The sequence below is a fragment of the Carcharodon carcharias genome, chromosome 25 (genome assembly GCF_017639515.1).
Source record: "Carcharodon carcharias isolate sCarCar2 chromosome 25, sCarCar2.pri, whole genome shotgun sequence".
Taxonomy (NCBI): Eukaryota; Metazoa; Chordata; class Chondrichthyes; order Lamniformes; family Lamnidae; genus Carcharodon; species Carcharodon carcharias.
In genome coordinates this window covers 4,999,609-5,019,218 of record NC_054491.1, presented here as the reverse complement: position 1 = coordinate 5,019,218, position 19,610 = coordinate 4,999,609, and the positions used below count along the sequence as shown (strand labels likewise).

The following is a 19,610-nucleotide window of genomic DNA, read 5'->3' as shown; positions in this document are numbered from 1 at the left end:
AGAATTCATCCAGTATTTACCAACTTCCCCATGATGACTGCTAGAAGTTTTAAAATTTTAGGAAATGATAAGTATCATCTGACCCTTGGAATTCATTCTTTGGAGCACTTTTAAGGCCACTTAGGTTCTGCAGCACACAGATGTCAAAGTGACTTGACTTTGATTATTTTGGTCAATAAATACCATAGTTACCACAGTCTTTTCTAACGAATACTTCAAGGAAGTAGTGCTCCAGTGCATTAAATATTCTGTTTCCCCTCAATTTCACACCTATTAGTAAATCTTCCCTGATGTGCTTTTATATTGGAAGAATATCTGTATATTTTCAGGTTCCTCTTTTGTCCTCTGACTGACCAGCTCTCATCTTTTTCCAGTACTTGTTATCCACATTTCCTTTATTCATTTCACTTAAATGATTACAGTACTAGCCAGTTTACTTGTCCTTCGTATTCAGTGGGCTGGGATCACCTGCCTATTCAAACTGTTGATTTTCTATTTTACTTAACCATGACAAGACACCTATCCACTCCAACACTGGGCATTCACCTGCAATAAATCCCCTCACATTTATCCATCTGCGCCCTTCTCTCCAGGTTCATAAAGTTTTCCTTTGCACTTGGTGACTGAGGTACAATTGTGACAAACATCTGTCAAACATTTGGCTCTAGGCATGTGTCCACTTCCCAGATCTCTCATGACCAAAATGAATCATGGACTCGATGTGGCAGTACTGATTAAAAGTCACTCCTTCATTTCAACTCAAGACTAGAAATTACGTTCATGTTAGAATTTACATTTCTTCCATTCATGCACCTTTGATGAGCGACATCAGGGCCAAACTCTTGAGGATTTCCACGCTAACTAAATTGTGTTGTTCGTTAACAAACTGACTTTTTTCTTAACTCCCAAAAAAAATTTCCAGAAAAACACGACGTCTCAACTAAAGTTTTGATAGACAATAGATAATCTAGTCAAATTATAGATATTGCTGTGTATTGTTGAAATGGGACTACTAAAAAAAGGAAAATGCTATTTTGTAATGAATAGCACTTGGTCCAACTTTTACTGAACGATGCATATTACACTTCATTCTTGGCATTAGGCACCAATATAACCAACGCACAATTCCTTACATCACAAAGATGGCCACGTTTTGAATTTTATCATTTACAATTCTCATTCTATATCACAAATTTCCACTAGGAAAGGGAAAGTAACAGCGTAGCATTCAGATCACAGCTGTATCAATTTTTACTCCAAATTAAAAAGAATTCCGGATGAGTACCATTAAGTGTTTCGAAGTTTGTCATTTAAATATTCTGTACTGAGAGTATCAATATCCTGCTTTGCTTTATGAATTAAATACAATTCATATTATTAAATCCCACTGATTCACTTTAATGTTTTATGGCTCAAAACATGCTATATCATTTCTTATCGACAATGTCCCAAGAAACTCAAGAAATGGACTGAATGAATTTCATCTAGGTTATAGCTCATTTCCATTCCCAATAAATACATACATTACAATTTGTGCAATTTTTGCTTTGAACTAATCTCATTTTTCCTTAGTTGCTTTTAATAAGTATGAAAAAGATTACATTTGTAAATCTCTAGCATTGATAAAGCACATTTAGCAACATTCACTGAGTTGTGCAACTTACATACAACTAGTTTACTATTTTTTTCAAACTGGCATAGCATTTATTGTTTTGCAGTTAAATTTATTAGCAGTGGTCAGGAATAATAAATTTTCATCTGTCCAGTCATGCTCAGCGTCTGATTTTTTTTTAAAAGTTTGGCAGGTAAGCAAGTCAGGGAAGCATGAAGTAAAGAAATACAGCTTCTGCATTATGAACAAGGTCAAGAAAACTAACTGAATAAAATGGGACTTGTTTGGCTACGCTATTAAAGTTTGGCTTGCGTATCTTACTTTGGAAGCAAACGACAAATTCACAGTGTTTCATTTATGTGAATGGTTGTAGTAAAGAGTAAAGAGATATAATTTGGGATTTTATTAAATGCAATCCAGCTCACAATTTATTCCAAATGCCAAATACAAAATAAACCATCTTTGGAACTGAACCAAAACACTTACTTATCATGGCAACACTAAAAGGTCAAACAATTTCCAGGCTTTGAAAAGTTGCAGGCTTCTATTCATACATGCCAAAATGGTATTTCATTATTAGAAAATTGCCTACAGAGGAGATATTTTTTCAGTTGGACAGTTACATCACCATTACATATCCATCATTTACAAGGGGTACTGGTGGAGTTTGAAGCACATCACTCTGGAAGATGATAGCAGGCAGCAGAAACAAACAAATATGGCGATATCCCAAATTACTGCCAAGCGAACTCAACAGAAAGCTTCAAAAAAAAAAAAATTTGTGGGCATGTGACATTTTGTAGAACAGCCATTTTGCTAACTGCTGTCAGATGAGGCTGCTCAAATACACCTACAGCAGGGCAGAAGATTAATACTGGTTAGATACAGATACAGAACTAAAGCTCAGTTACAGTGCTCAGTTTTGGACCCATCTAGAAATTACATTTTATACACCATCACAATCTTCTGCAGCCTTGTCTGCACTTCATTACCTTCTCAGAGTTGATATTAAGCCAAATAAATATGTTAATGTTCCTGTAGCTACACAAGTTCTGATTACTTCTGTGTTAATCATCTAGTGTTGAAGGATGAAAATTAATATGCTCATGGGACAATGTGTTCCAAAAGTATCTAGTCTTTGAGTTTGATCTTGTTCATTGCTAAACAACTGAACACTCAAACGAAGTAAATTTTCTTTTCATTAACACCAGAATTTCCTGGGCCTCCAGTTTCTCCTGCTCCATTCCTCATTAATGACGACCTCAAGTGAATATCCAACATTATTCAACCTTTGTTGATGATTACACTATCAACTTCACTTAAGTCAGTGAAATAGCAATTTCAGCTCAATCTTGTCTATGTCTTTCTAGCTTAGTTAGCCAAATCTCAATTTTGATAGTTCCATCTTCAGTTTGTCTTTTGATGATCAAAGATTTATAGCCTATGGTCTCAAACAGAGCTCCTGACTTGAAGCTTGTTTTTTTCTCTTAGTCTCCAAACACTTATTTCCTCCTTCAATCAAGCCCAATTTTGGACAAGACAAATATTAGCCCTGTACCAGAAAAGGTTCTTGAAGGTTAAGAAAACTGGTTAGCCAATACCTCAATGAGGTGGTGCTAAAATTGGATAGGATAAAAGTAGTTAAACATATGAATGCTTAGTATAAACCTACATAGTACACACTATAACTAACTAGAAAAAAATCAGCAATGTTTCATCAGCCTTGATACATGTTAACACGCAAAATTGATGATCCATATTTTTGAGAATCTGTGTAATAAAATGAGGTAGTGGTTGGTTCCCTCACACAATGAATTTTTATTGTCCAAGTCAGAAAGTAGGTGGATGGTGTACACATCCAGTTGTGTTCCTTGCTTTTGTACAAGCTGTTATTGATCAAAACAAAACCTGGCTTGTTAAGGAGTTAGCAGCATGATCATTGTGTTGTACTATGAACAAAGACTACTTGTTCAAAACAAACTCAGAAGCAGCTATTTGACTAGCGTCAGTAAAATATTAAAGCTGTGCACTATTTCTCTCCATCCCGCATTGTGAAGAATCTTTTCAGTCACAAAGAGGTCTACGTGTAGATTGACAAAATCAAAACAGCATACTGTTAGTGAATGTTCAATTTCATTCCTTCCAGATTCACTTCCCCTCCACACCACCTCACCAAAATACAAAACATTCAACTTTTGGTACCATGTTACCTAGGGTGCAAATACAGAAATGAGCCCAAATGAAGTTTTGAGCATTGCAAATATAAAGAGACTATTTTTAGCATGGGCGTTTTGTTCTTTGGTTCAGAAATACATAATAATACAGGTGACATAAAAGTTAAAGAATTTTGGCTTGAATGGATACTCTCATCTGCAGCTTTCCAAAACTACATCAATTAATTTCATACGGCCACAAAATAGATTTTGGAAATGTTCCACTTTTAATTCTATGCCTTTTGTTTGAATGCTCAGGTAGAAAAACACAACTAACTTCATGCTGAAATTTTAGATTTCTTGATGGCTATCTCAGCTATTGGACAGTTTAGTATTAGAAATTTAATTCATTTAGAATAATTGAAGTCATTCTGTAGATCAAGGGTGGATTCTGATAAAATGAACATTCAGACTAATAATCACTTCACAGCTTCTTTTAAAAAGCATGACGAAAATTGTTTTACAAGTGCAAAAGACGAGAATTCGTGTTTTACACAAAAATAACCATATGCACCATCACTGTAACATACGCAGCATTCAGCAGTGCAGATGCATCAGCTCATGAGCTAGACAGAGATTATCGGCAGGAATGTGTACCTTCCGAGTATGATCTCACTGCCCAGCAACTTTTTACATCTCTAAGTAAGAACCATCATCAACCTGTGCATAAAAGCAAAATGTGACAAATTCCAGGTGAGGCATGTTGCTCTACATCTTGGTTTCACATTGGATGCAGTAGGAGACTGAGCTACTAATGCACAGCAACTCCAGCCCTTGTAACTTATGAGTCTAGAGGCAATCACACATGACATAAGATGAATTTTTTGAAACTATGATGAAAGTTAAGGGTGCAGAAGTTTTCCCTCTCCCTTATAAGGCTTGGCATCCAAAAAAAGGGCCTGTTGCCAAGGTAGTAAACTAGTTTGTTTAGGCACACATAGCTTTGCATTGCCTACCGAAACGGTCACCAACCACCATAACAAGTAAACAACTCCACAAAGCAGGACACAGCCTAAAGACAGAAACTGCTGGCCATGCCCAGCCATAAAGTGCTAATTCACATTATTCTGGCATACTGCATTCATTTTTGCAACAGCCATGAACACAGGGTAAAGAAACATCACTCAACCATAAAAATTGTTATTACTTGAGCATGTCAAGAGAATTAAAAGCAACACTTGAAAACTACTTTTACATTGCAAGTCTACCATTGGTGAAAAGTATTAATTTTGTACAGACATTAAAATGACAAATGTAGATTCGAAGTCAGGACCTCACCTGATTCAGGAGCAAATCATATATCTAGAGAACAGTACACTGCAAACTCAAAGTCCTGAAGGAAACAGCAGAACTTTATTCAACTGGGTAGAGGCTAAACTAAACATATTGCCATGAAGGGGAAAGAGTATAAAATCTAAATATTCCTGGATGATTTAAGAAACTGAGGTTAAAAGCAAACATAAAAGTTTTTGATGTCTGGTTTATACTACAGTACATTAAAGTATAACACAAAATGCAGAGCAGAATTTAAAAAGTGAATGAGAGGGGCAAAGGCAGTTATGATAAAAGTTGACCAGATAACAAAACTGAAGTCTTATAATATCAAGACTGAAAGAACAGTCAAAGCAAGGCTGTCCCCCACCTTTCTGGTGCTGTGGGATTCTAATTTCCTGTACAGTGTAGTCTCCATCAATTTGTGCATAAGAGCATACAAATTAGGAGCCACCTGGCCCCCCGAGGAGCACTCCGGCTTTGCCATTTAATATGATCATGGCTGATCTGAATGAAACCTCAACTCCACATTTCCACAGATCCCCTATAACCTTTCTCCCCTTGCTTATCAAGAATCTACCTCCGCCTTAAAGATATTCAAAGACTCTGCTTTCACTGTCTTTTGAGGAAAAGAGCTCCAAATGCTCATGAGCCTCAGAAAAATTTCTCCTCATCTCTGTCTTAAATGGGTGACTCCTTGTTTTTAAACCGTGGCCCCTAGTTCTAGATTCTCCCACAACAGGGAACATCCTCTCCACATCCACCTTGTCGAGGCACCTTAAGATCTTAAAGGTTTCAATCAAGTCATCTCTTACTCTTCTAAACTCCAGCAGATACAAGCCTAGCCTATCCAAACTTCCTTCATAAGCCAACCCTCCCATCCCAGGTATTAGTCTGGTAAACCTTCTCTGAACTGCTTCAATGTATTTACATCCTTCCTTAAAAAAGGAGACCAATACAGTATACTACTCCAGATGTGGTCTCACCAATGCCCTGTACAACTGAAGCATAACATCTCTACTTTTGTTTTCAATTCCCCTTGCAATAAACAATAACATTCTATTAGCTTTCCTAATTACTTGCTATAACTGCTTACTAGCCTTTTGAAATTCATGCACCAGGACTAGATCCGTCTGCATGCTCTTACCATTAAGATAGTACACTTTTATTTTCCTTGCCAAAATGGACAATTTCACATTTTCCCACATCATACTCCATTTGCCAGATCTTTGCCCACTCACTTAACCTATCTATATGTCTCTGTAGCCTCATGCTCTCTTAACATCTTACTTTCCTATCTTTGTGGCATCAGCAAATTTAGCAAACCATACTTTCAGTCCCTTCATCCAAGTCATTTATATAATACTGATATTAGGAATAACTCCAGTGCAGTGTAAAATCTGGTTTACAATATACTCCGATTGCACTCTGTATATGCATTTTGTATAACTACCTAAGCCCAATTTAAATATTTAGATATCAGGGATTCTTTTCACTGAGGATGCTTTCTTAAATGGTTACAAATGCCTGTATCTGTACGGTTCACTCCTAAGCAAGCCTGCTATTCCAGCAAGACAGGAAGGAGCCGAGCAATATAAACATTGTTCTGCCCTGCTAGAACCCAAATTGGGACCAGTAATTATACTCTTCATGTTACTGGTAAATTACTCTAAAATAAGAGGATAATTGCTCGCAACAATATCATTAGTCAATGCAGTTGATTATCACAGCCATAAAAATTCTAGTATATTTAAAAAGTAGATTTAAGAGCTGTACTGAATACTCCAATCTCAAAATACTGCACTACTTTTCGAAAAGCAAACAACTTTTCATGAATGAAGTTTAGCCTTTGTTCCCCTCCTTACATTCTGATGGACACATTTTTTTAGTTATGTTACTACATAAAACTTTCATATTGCAGTATATTTAAGTGGTTCACTCACTCCTAGGGAAATTCAGTGGACGGACATATCTTTTATCATAATGGTAATTGCACCGCATCTTACTGCAACCCATACAAAATACTGCGGGTTGCAAGGAACATTCAGCAAGTCAAGACAGCAAGTCTGTCTGGTGGACAGAGAAACAGTGAACGTTTTGGGCAGATAACCTTTCACCAGAAAATGCTCCAGTTTCTCGCTCCTGAGTGAGGACTTCTGTTTCCTTCTTACTTGCGCCAGTTGTTAAAGGAATGCGATTTTGGCCATTGCCCCGCAACCCAAAACAATCCAGGATGACTGACGAAACAATTAAATGTTGTGGAAAATTTACAACACATATTTTGCTAGTAAAATTGAATGCCTACTTGCTAGTTTTATTAAGGTGCCTGGAAACAGAGGTTATTCTGTAGGAAAAAAGGCGGGGGGGGGCAGTTAGAAGTGACTAAGACAACTTGGCATGTAGCTTGAGACTGCACTGAGTGCATTTGTAAGGACTGATCAAGTGTGGAATTAAACCCGCAGCAAAAGTCAGCGACGGTATCAATATTTCAAAAACAAAAGTTAATGACCCACTCGAGGGGAAACAAGTTAGCTTATTTAGAATAAAACTAAAAATACCTGGAAAAACTCAGCAAGTCTGGCAGCATCTGTGGAGAGGAAAACAAAAACAGAATTACCTGGAAAAACTCAGCAGGTCTGGCAGCATCGGTGGAGAAGAAAAGAGTTCGGTTCTGTCGAAGGGTCATGAGGACTCGAAACGTCAACTCTTTTCTTCTCCGCCGATGCTGCCAGACCTGCTGAGTTTTTCCAGGTAATTCTGGTTTTGTTTTGGATTTCCAGCATCCGCAGTTTTTTGTTTTTATCTCTGTGGAGAGGAACAGAGTTAACGTTTCGAGTCCGTATGACTCTTCAACAGAACTAAGTAAAAATAGCTGAGGAGTGAAATATAAGTTGGTTTTGGGGGCGGGGGGTTGGGGAGAGACAAGTAGAGAGCTGGATAGAGGGCCAGTGCTAGGTGGAGATAGCCAAAAGGTGTCACAGACAAAAGGACAAAGAGGGGTTGACGGTGGTGATGTTATCTAAGCAATGTGCTAATTAAGGGTAGAAAGCAGGACAGATAGCCCTAGTGGGGTTGGGGTGGGGGGGGGGGTGAAGGAATCGAAAAAGGCTAAAAGGTAGGGATAAAACAATGGATGGAAATACATTTAGAAATAATGGAAATAGGTGGGAAAAGCAAAATCTGTATAAACTATTGGGGGAAAAAAAAAGGGGGCTGGGGGGGGGGAGGGGGGAATCGGAAAGAGGGGTGGGGATGGAGGAGAGAGCTCAAGATCTAAAATTGTTGCATCCAATATTCAGTCCGGAAGGCTGTGAAGTGCCTAGTTGAAAGATGAGGTGCTGTTCCTCCCAGTCCAGCGAATTGTGCACAAACTAAACTTCCAGCACTTTATCCATATTCCCCTCACTCGCACGGCAGAATTTTAAAACATAGGGAAGCTGCTCCTTGGTCCACATTGGCTCTCAAGAAACGTTCCCCGTTAAAAGGAGCACTTTAATTGAAGAGCTTAAAGTAGCTTAAGCCGAGATATAAGAAGAAAACCTGTGGAGGGACAAAACTAGCGGGTCAGAGAAATTTGTCGCTCGCCAGGACCGTTAGATTAAAACAAAACAGACAGGATACTAAAGGGGGGGGGGGGGGGGGGAAAAAAAATACTCTCAGAATACAAATCAAGTAAAGATGCGCAGGAGGGCTCAAGATGCGAGGTCACCGAATATCGCCCGGTGCCTGTTACTTACTCTCCGCCAAGAGGAGGAAAAGCCCAAAGAGCTTCAACGACCAGCGCACCCCCGCCATCTTGAATGCCGCTGCTCGGCCAGTGAGCGCGCCTGCGCGCAGACCGCGGCTTGGTCACCAGGATGCAGTTACCCTGAGCGACGGCACCATGGCAACGGGGCACCAGAGGAGGATGGGTGGATGCTGGCCCTCCGCAAGGCAGGTAAGTGCCGGCAAATTGAGGGGAGGGCGGGGAACTGGAGCTGCTTTATCAACAGAATTCTTAATTTTGATTTTTAAAATAACTATTTGCTGCACGGTTGTGTCCCTTTAAGAAGGGAGAAAGCCATTGCTGCCAGTTTTATATCAACCATGATTGACAGCTGTTATCAGTCATAAAGTATGATATTAAACTGTATGATATTCATGCCACCATTAAAGCCATCTATTTCCACCTCCATAACATAGCCCCTATCTCAGCTCATCTGCTGAAACCCTCATTCATGCCTTTGTTACCTCTAGACTTGACAAATCATCGTTCTCCTGGCTGATTGCCCAAATTCTATCCTCCACAAACCTGATGTTATCAAAAGCTCAGTTGCTTGTGTCCTGATTTGCAGCAAATCCTGGTCCCCTTACCACTCCTGTGTTCGCTGACCTTCATTGGATACTGGTCAAGTAACATCTTGATTTTAAAATTCTTACCCATGCTTTGAAATCTCCTCACCCCCTTACTATCTCTGTTACCTTCTCTAGTCCCAGAACCCTCCGAAATATCTGTGATCCTCTAATTCTGCCCCCCTGTGCATTGTCAATTTTAATTACTCCATCATTGTTGGCCATGCCTTCAGTTGCCAAGACCCCAAGCTCTGGAATACCCTCCCTCACCTCTCTGCCTTCCTTTCCTCCTTTAAACCACTTCTTAAGACCTACCTTTTTGACCAAGCTTTTGTTTACTTGACTTAATTGTGGCTCATTGTCATACTTTGTTTTAAAGTACCTTGTGAAGTGCTTTGGGATGTTTTATTACATTAAAAGCACTGTATAAATATAAATTTATGTTTTTGTAAATTAAAAATTTAAAGGAAAATTAACTAATCAAATTAATATTTGATTCCCAGTGCTAATGAAGCACTGTAGTGGGAACTTATTATCTCTTAGTTGATAATGACAGCTGCCATTGATTGAGAGAATTGGCATAAGAGGTAGACAGATTAGGAAGAGTAGCTACTTTTTTTGGAACGTTCAAAAGTTTGACAGTGACAAGTTGACCAGATAAAATTACAGTTTCAGATTTCATGTATTTTGCTGATGAAAATTCATTAAAATTGTATTAACCCTAATAAGTAATATTGCCACACCATAAAACACAGGTGTTTCTGGGGAATACAGGACAAAAAATAGATATTAGGTGAGTGCTTAATGTTTAGACAGTATTATAAACTGGACACAGACGAAAGTCCAATGGGTGACAATGCTGAGGTGTACAGGTTTGAAGATTTTAATTTTGCACCAGCATATATTTCCTTGTATATTCATTTATTTTGTGAGATTCAATATTGAAAGGTTTATGAAGTGTAATATTTGCATAGATATATTATTTTTCCTTCAGGAATATGTAACTTGGTGACTGCTATTGCAAACTTTAAATCTGAAAAGAAACCTCATCAGCATTTATATTATGAATGTCTAGTTTAGATAAAAGGAGTCAGAGTTTTAAAAAATAATGGGTTTGTCATACTCTGAATATTTGAAGATTAAATAATTATGCAACAAAGCGTGCCATAAACGACTTTTGAGTATTTTGACAAAGAAAACAAACAAAAGTTGTGACTGGCTCAGTTAAATTGAATATTGTCATCTTAAATTGTCATGAAATTTTCAGGTGGTATATGAGAACAACAGTTAGTCATTGGAATTATGTTCAAGATTATATATAATTCTATTTTTATGCAATTTTCTTTTATTTTGGATAACGGGATGTTGCACAGGGGCATGTTTAATTCTACTTCCTATAGAAACTTCACATAAATTCACTGCAGTCTAATTATACATCTAGCTTTCTAACTAAATTTATACTAATCTAGCTCATATAGGCTGAATTTTGATAGTTACTCACATGCTGGAATAGAAGTCAGCAAACTGCATGTTTCTCAAAGTATTGGATTTGTATTAAAGCTAATTTTGTTTAATCTGCAATTCGCTAATGGAGAAATGACATCAAAACATTGGAGTTTATTATGCATAAATATTAACAAATTTTATTTCTCTGAGGTGAGTAGTGACTTTGTTCAAACATTGAATTTTGATCAACATCCAGAATATTTGTAAGGAAATGTTTTTGCCTTCCTTTCTGTATTCCACTACTCTGGACCATTTGCTGTATTAGAGCTACATTTTTAACATTGGAGTTCATGTTTTAAAGCAATTGGCAAGAATTGAATCAGTGAGTTTAATTAGAAGTTCTTTAAAGTAAACTAGAGATGTAAGAACCCAAATCACCCACTCCTTATATTTAGTTGATGTATAATCGGTTTCTCTCTTTGCAATCAGGAAACTTTTTAATCCATTTCTAATCCTCGCCTGACCAAAGTGGTTAGAAATTGCCCTAACACTGTTTTCCAAATTAATAGCAGGTCATTGATTTTGAGGCTATCCCCCAGAACAGATACAGTCCTAATCCTAGATTGCCTCGGAATAACAAATGTGAATGTAGCTGTCCTAATTTGCTTGTATTGCCCCTTTTGTAATGGAAGCTTTTTAACAAAACCTGCAAGTGTGGAAGGTATTTGTAATTCAATGCTTAGAATGACTATTGATATTGAACAGAATCAGGTGTTGTTTGAAGCATGATCTAATTGCTCTTTTTTAAAGCGTTGCACAGATACTAAGTAGCTTTTCTAAGTATGCCTTCGTTTCACATGAATGTCAAGTAAGCAAGTAGGTTCCACTTTGATTGTAGGCAATATCTGAAGAGAAAACAGTATATGAAAGACAGAAAAAAGTTGTATAACAGAAAATGATAATAATACAGCTGCTCTGTCAGCACTTGCTTGTGTAAACTCTTTGCCATATCAGGCTTTAGATTCAAAATATTTGTCTTTTTTTCTTCACAATGCTGATTGATCTGTGGTGCATTTCCAACATATTCTATTTTTAGTTCAGATTCCCTGTGTCTACAGTTCTTTTTGTTTTTACTTGTACCAATTATGGCATTATTTGTGAAGAATAATTATATGCAGGGAGCGTGCCCAGCTGATTCACTAATGATCTAGATTGCTTCCAAGCAACAACAAAAATATAAAGAAAAAAGGGCCCTTTGTTGAAATTAGACTAAATAATACACATTTTAAATAAAACAGTGGAATAGTAGTGATCTTTGAATATTTCAGGATTGTTTCTAATATTTAGAAGTATGACATGTCAGTGACACTGTTTAGGTGTTTTCAGGATAGTATTCATCAAAATCATTTTTTCCCTAAAATACCATTTGTCTATTACATTACAATGCAAGCATTATTTATTTCCTGCATAAATCACATTGTTATTGTATTTTATTTTGTTTACTTTTGAACTTACTTGTATTGTCGACGTTCTGTATCTTTCTTTACAGCATATTTAAAAGTCAACTTTGTAATTCAATCATAAAATAAGAAGGGATATTATTTCTTCCTCAACACCTTTGCTTTCATGAATCGCTAGTGTAGTGCATAGCTTTTAATCTATCTATAAAATCTTGATTCACCAGATGCTTGTTAATTCTGCAAAAGCAGGATCAAGCAATGCATCATCACATATAAGTGTAAACTTGTCAATCATGCCTCATAGTGACTAATGTCAAAGGACATAAGCTGAGCTTTGCTGTAGGTTTCTAACTTCTAATCCCCATGTGAGTCAACCTATTATGATTAAAGTTCTCTAATGCCTCAGATTTAGAATCTTCCTTGGATGTCCTTGCAGGCCTAATCACAGTAGCAGCTAAAACATAATGAAAGCAAACATGACCTTGTATCATCTTGGATGTTTGTAAGAATATATTTCCTGTTTATAAACAGTTGCTGTATTTTCATAAGGCTTCTGTCAGATCATTTTTTTATGGCACCAAATATGTTGGCTGGCTGACTGAAGTGTGGTCTTTGGAAACAGAAATCATTGTGAATCTGTTTGAACAAAGCTCTCTTTCCCATTGTTGAGTTTACCCACGTCATGCAGCATCCAGGGCTGATAGAAAAGTGTCAGGCCCACAATAATGTTACCCTGAAACTAAGGAGTATGAAGTACACAAGATCTATTTACGGTCATTGTCCTGATTTCTCCAGTCCCACTCTTGTAGTGAAACATCCTGTCTAAGCCTTCTATTTTGTCATTTATCAAGATAAGAATGTAAAGAAAGAATTTCTACCCATGCCATCCATAAATTAAACCTTTGTGATTCGCTAATTATTTTTGCATCTCCTGGGGGTTGTGATGCTTTCCTCAATTGTAGAATAATTGTAATGTTCCACTGTTCTTTGTTGTAAAGCCTCATGTTAAACTACCTCCTAAAGAACTTCTACATGAATTCTCTAATTACTAGTGATCAAATAAAACAAAAGCAAATTCAGAATATTGTCACAAGTATTATATTAGCTAGTAAATCATCTGCATTTCATTTATCCCAAAGGCAAAGTTATTATAATGTTTACATGACTTTCCACATGGGATTAATATAATGCCCAAGGAAATTCTAGCCACATGCCTTTTACATAATTATATTTTCTACATAAGAAACTTAAAACACCAATGTTTGGGATGTAAATTCCATTATAGTTGGCATATTCCATTATAATCAAATAGTATAATAATTAAACATAATTGCATATATGCATGCATCACACACAAGGTAAATACTTGCCCCAAAGTTCAAGAGATGAAAATAAGCTATAAACCAACCATAAATAATTGCTATGAGGTTAACAATAGTTAAGGAAGATGCCCTCTAAACCCTGATGGCTCATTTGTTTCATTTACAATCCATGGGAGGAAACAGCACCTCACTTGCAGCAAATCTAACTCAATAACTCAGAAGGCAAATGCCACTTGCCCACCCAGCCAACAGCATCATCAATCAAACTTGGCTTTCTTAGAATCATATATGAAGATAAACAAAGCTGGCAGAAGCTGTTTTGAGTCCAATCTTTAGGGCAGGCCTGTCTAATTATTATTTTGTAATAGAATTTAGTCTGTTGTGCATTACCCCTCACTTCCCCTTACAACTAGTGGTCATGCCTTCAGCAAGGATTTATGAAAGGATAATCATGTTTGACAAACTCGTTAAGAGTTTTTTTGAGGACGTTATTGTAGCATAGTTAAAGGAGAACCAGTGGATATGACGTATTTGAATTTTCAGAAAGCTTTTGATAAAGTCCCACAAAGGAGGTTACTAAGTAGAATTAGAGCACATGGGATTGGGAGAAATATACTAGTATGGATTGAGAATTGGTGAACAGACAAAGTAGGGAGCAGGAATAAATGGATCATTCTCAGGATGGCAGGCTGTTACGAGTGGGGTACCACAAGGATCAGTGCTAGGGCCACAGCTATTCATAATCTATATAAATGATTTGGATGTGGGGACCAATTGTAATATTTCCAAATTTGCTGATGATACCAAACTGGGTGGGAATGTAAGTTGTGAGGAGGATTCAAGGAGGCTTCAAGGGGGCTTAGGCAGACTGATTGAATGGGCAAGAACATGGCAGATGGAATATAATGTGAACAAGAATGCAGTTATTCACTTTTGTAGAAAAAACAGAAAGGCAGAATAGCTCTTCAATAATGAGAGGATGGGAAGTACGGATGTCCAAAGGGACCTGGGTGTCCTTGTTCACAAGTCACTAAAAGCTAGCATTGCAGGTGCAGCAAGCAATTAGGAAGGCAAATAGTACATTGGCCTTCACCATGAGAGGATTTGAATACAGGAGTAAGGATGTCTTGCTGCAGTTATTTGGGCCTTGGTGAGACCTCATCTGGAGCATTGTGCACAGTTTTGGTCTACCTATCTAAGGAAGGATATACATAGATGGAGGACAATGGAGGGTCACCAGATTAATCCCTGGGATGGCAGGATTGTTTTACGACAAGAGATTGAGGAGACTAAGTCTGTATTCACTAGAGTTTCGAAGAATGTGGGGTGATCTCATTGAAACTTATAAAATTCTTACAGGACATGACAAGTTGGATGTAGATAAGATGTTTCCCCTGGCTGGTGAGTGTAAAACCAGGGGATAAAATCTCAAGATAATCTCATTTAAGACTGAGGTGAGGAGGAATTTCTTCACTCAAGGGTGGTGAACCTTTAGAATTCTCCACTCCAGAGGGCGATGGAAGCTCAATCATTGAGCATGTTCAAGACCGAAATCGAAATCGATTTCTGGAGACTAATGATATCAAGGGATTTGGAGATAGTGTGGGAAAGTGGCATTGAGCTAGATGATCAGCCATGATCTAATTGAGTGGTGGAGCAGACTCGACAGGCCGAATGCTATGTTCCTATGCTACTTATTGGGAATTCCTTCCCTAAACTCTTCAGCTTCACCAACCTTTTAACTTCCTTAAGATTCATCCCTTTGACCAAACTTCTGTTTACCTCTCCTAATAGCCAGTATGTGGGCTCAGTGTCCATATTTTAATTCCGGCTCCGTGAAACACTTTGGGATGCTTTCCTACATTAAAGATGCCATGTACATGCAAATTATTATTACTTTTACTTCATAAGATGAAGATTATTATAACAGAGACATTAGGCAGAATTTTCCACTCTGGACCTAAGTCCGTTGGCGGGAGTGGGAAGTCGGAGTGACTTCTGTTGGAGAGTGGGGTGAGTGAGCACATTGAATTGTGCGCTGCTCACCTGATTAATTATGCAGCCAGGAGTATTATGTCGCATTGTGTGATGGGAGTGGGGGGGTCGGGGTGCAGCAAGAAGTCACATATCCGGCTGTTATGTCCGGGCGCCATATTAAAAAGGACCCCCAGACAGCGAGTGATTTAGCATGCCAGCACTTCAGGGCACCAAGATGGCTTCCAGAAAGCAGCATGCATTGGCCCCATAGTTCTGCAATGCCACCCTGGAGACTCTTCTCCATGGCCATGGAGGACAGGAGGGACATCTTCTTTCCAAGGCATCGGAGCAGGAGGCCCACCCGACTCACCACACCTGCCTAGGAGGAGGTTGCCAAGTTGGTCAGTGCCACAGGGGTACAGAGGAGGACTGCCTTGCAATGCAGGAAACGCATGGACGATTTAAGCCATGCCACCAGGGTAAGTGAACCATCTACTCAACTCAGCACTTTCTGAACCTGTCATGGAACGAGGGCGTCAATGGCAAGGCCAGCATCTGTGCTGCCCATCCCTAAAAGCACTTGAGAAAGTGCTGGGGTGTTGCCTGATTGCCCCAGTACAGTCCTTCTGATAGGGAGTCCTTGTGCTAGTCCGCTGGTAGGGAGGCAACTGTGGGTTGCCGACACAGCCCCATTGAAGGCACAGCTATTGTTAGGGGGGGTGGAGGGGGGTGAGGGGCTAGTTGGAGTCGAGGGTGATTTGCGGATGCTACTATGCCTCCGCTGCCCTTTTCCTTCTAGCTGCTAGAGCTTTTGGGTCTAGAGGGGGCTGCCGAAGTAGCCCTGGGGACTATCAGCCAATTAACAGAGCTGCCAATGGGTTGGTGGTGGAGGGACTCAATGCTGATGGTGTTGGATGGGATAGCGGCCTACTTTGTCCTGGAAGGTATCCAGTTCCCTGAATGATATTGGAGCTACACTTATCCAGTGTATCAAATAGACAGTATTCCCTCAAGCTCCTCACATGTACCTTGAACATGGTGGACAGGCATTGGGGAGTCACAATGTCACGTATCAGCCACAGAACTAGTAGTATGTGACCTGCACCTGCATCAGAATTGCTCACAATGCATTTGTCTATCTTTATGCAAGAGAAGACAGTGCACAACAGGGAAGAGAGGGAGAAGATGGGAGAGGGCATGGCCGAGATTCAGACCCTCACACAATTTGAACATAACAGGCTGCTGAACTTGCAGGGGGAAGATCGTGACCGTGCATTTGCCGAGGGCGATGTCAGCATCCCCTAAGCATCCAGTGAGAAAGCATGCTTAATCACTGCAAATAGGAACCTGAGAGTGAGGCAGTGTGCAAAGTCAGAAGCAGTGTAGTCAGTCACTCATTCTCTCCTCTCTCCATTCTAGGTGCCAACTGGAAGAGGGCGAGGCCAATCCTTGCACCTGAACTCAGCCCCAGACTTCAGGAGACCTTGAAAGGGGACGAAAATGACTTCTCACATGTACAGCCTTTACAGCATTCACCTTCACCCTCCACCAGCCCAGGGATGTACACCTTGGTGGTTCATAGATCTAGTTTAGGCTCGGGCTCACACTCACCGCACAGACACATGTCCACAACAGAAGGAGGCAGTGACAGCCAAGGTCCACGGCACAGGGAGCATTGCTGGAAAAGTGGCCCCTGCTAAGTCTAAGTCAGATGATGAGCCTCTGGAGGTGCTCATTCAGAAGATGTCGGAGTATCATCAAGATGCAGGGTAACACCAGACAGAGGCGGAGGAGTCCGTCCGCATGATCTCTGATGCAGTGGATCTGACGTGAACGCATCGAATTCTCCATGGACAGGATGGCGGACGCCATGGAGAACCTGGTCCAGCAGCACACCCAGTTTCTGCCGGAGATGTGTTCAGACCTGCATTGCTGTAGTCATGGGTGAGCTTTCGTTGTGGCTACGTGAAAGGGGCACAAGGCACATCGACCTCCCTCCAGGTGCCCCTGTCTCCCCAAGGAGTCAGGGAAGGCCCTCGAGCACCCAAAGGGAGGATGGGCATCAGGCAGATGCCTGATCAAGACCTCTCCAAGGATCTCCATGCATTCTGAGTCCCCTCTGCCTGTGACACCATCATCTCCATCCTCTGAGACTGCTGAGGGTGCACCTGCCCCAGAGCAGAAGACCTAAAACAGGCTGGGGCCCTCCAGGCCTCAGATCCCCAGAGGATGCCCGCCAATGTCAGCAAAGACAACAGAGTATAGCAGTCAGCAGGCTCACTCCACCTGTGCTGTCAGGGAAGCACCGAGATGTAGTGATAGGGTAAGAAAAATTAAGTATGAAGTTCACACTGGTGGCACAGGTGTACAATCATTGTATATAGTTATTGCACCTTTGTAAATGTATGAATCATTGCCTTTCATGGAGGTCTCCTGGGTTTTTCTTGCTGCTGCTTATGTGGTTGGCTGTGCACATTCCCCCACTCCCCCCTCCCAGGGGCTACCAAGGCAGGCCCTTTGTTCCCCTTAATCATGCATGCAGATGAAGACATTGCTCTTTGTCAAAGATCATGTGAGACATGTGTGAGACGTCTCCCACTCACATTATTCCACTTCCCTCCACTGTCCCTTGAATCCTAAAGAGAGACCTTTGCCCTGTCAGGATATATTATCGGGGTCGCCTTCAGTTGTCTAGTTCAGCTAACCTGCAGCTCCAACGCGCCCAATGTCCCTCCTCCCTAGCATTTTTTCTGTTGGACATCAAAGGCGTCAATATTCTGTTCTAACTTTGCCTCAGGATGGTGCGTGTCACCTTCCAAACCACCTCCAACCCTTTCTACGCACCTCCTGTAGCCCATCTCCCCATCACTATCGACCCCAGTGTAACCTTCACCCTCCCATCAGTCACCCTTGAACCTCCCCCCTTCACCTAGAGCCCATCAGCGTCACTCTTTAAATGCCTTCATTCCCTGATAAGCCCACACCTGTCACAGTCCCCATGCCCACCCTGATCCTGCCCACTCCCAAGATCCATGTTAAGCTGCTTATCCCCTCCAATGACTCCCCAGACGAATTGGAGGGAGAGGATCCAGTCATCATGGTCCATGTAGGTACCAAGCACATAAGCAGGACAAGGACGAAGTTCTGCATAGTCAGTATGAGAAGCTGAGTACCAAATTAAGAAGTAGAACCTCAAAGGTAATCATCTCTGGATTATTACCTGAGCCATGTGCAAATTGGCGCAGGGCAATTAAGATTGGAGAGATGAATGCATGGTTCAAAGACTCTGGAGAGTGACAGTGGGGATTTAATAGTAGATAATGAGGAAATGGCAGATGAAATGAACAAATATTTTGCTTCAATATAGAGGACACAAAAAACATTCCAGAAATAGCTGTAAATAAGGAAGTGGAAGGGAAAGGGGAACTTAGTGAAATTACAACCACTAGGGAAGCAGTACTGAGCAAACTGATGAAGCTGCAGGCTAACAATTCTCCGGGTCCTGATGGACTTCACCCTAGGGTCTTAAAAGAGGCGGCTAATGAAGAAGTGTATGTGTTGGTGTTAATTTTCCAAAATTCCCTAGATTCTGGAAAGGTTCCATCAGACTGGAAAGTAGCATTCATAACCTCCCTATTCAAGAAGGTAGAGAGGCAGAAAACAGGAAGCTATAGGCCAGTTAGCTTGACGTCTGTCATGGGGAAGCTATTAGAATCGATCATTAAGGAGGTTATAGCTGGGCACTTAGAGAAACTCGAGGTAATCACAAAGAGTTAGCACGGTTTTGTGAAAGGGAAATCATGTTTAACCAAATTATTGGAGTTCTTTGAAGGAGCAACATGGATAAGGGGAGCCTGTATATGTGCTATATTTAGATTTCTAGAAAGCATTTGATAAGTTGCCACATCAAGGTTATTGTGGAAAATAAAAGCTCATGGTGTAGGGGGACTAACATATGAGCATGGATAGAAGATCG

General features: G+C 40.1%; 1 protein-coding gene across 2 annotated transcripts in view; it reads right to left on the bottom strand.

Annotated features, from left to right (window-relative positions):
• Positions 1-8,909, bottom strand: part of jam3b (junctional adhesion molecule 3b) — a 68,338-nt gene extending 59,429 nt beyond the window's left edge. For both annotated transcript variants that reach the window (XR_005941385.1, XM_041174474.1), the window contains exon 1: positions 8,835-8,909. Coding sequence is in view for 1 of the 2 variants with exons in the window: in XM_041174474.1 (XP_041030408.1) it covers positions 8,835-8,892 (58 nt within the window). In the remaining variant the exon portion in view is untranslated. The remainder of the gene's footprint in view (positions 1-8,834) is intronic.
• Between the last annotated feature and the right edge of the window lie 10,701 nt (positions 8,910-19,610).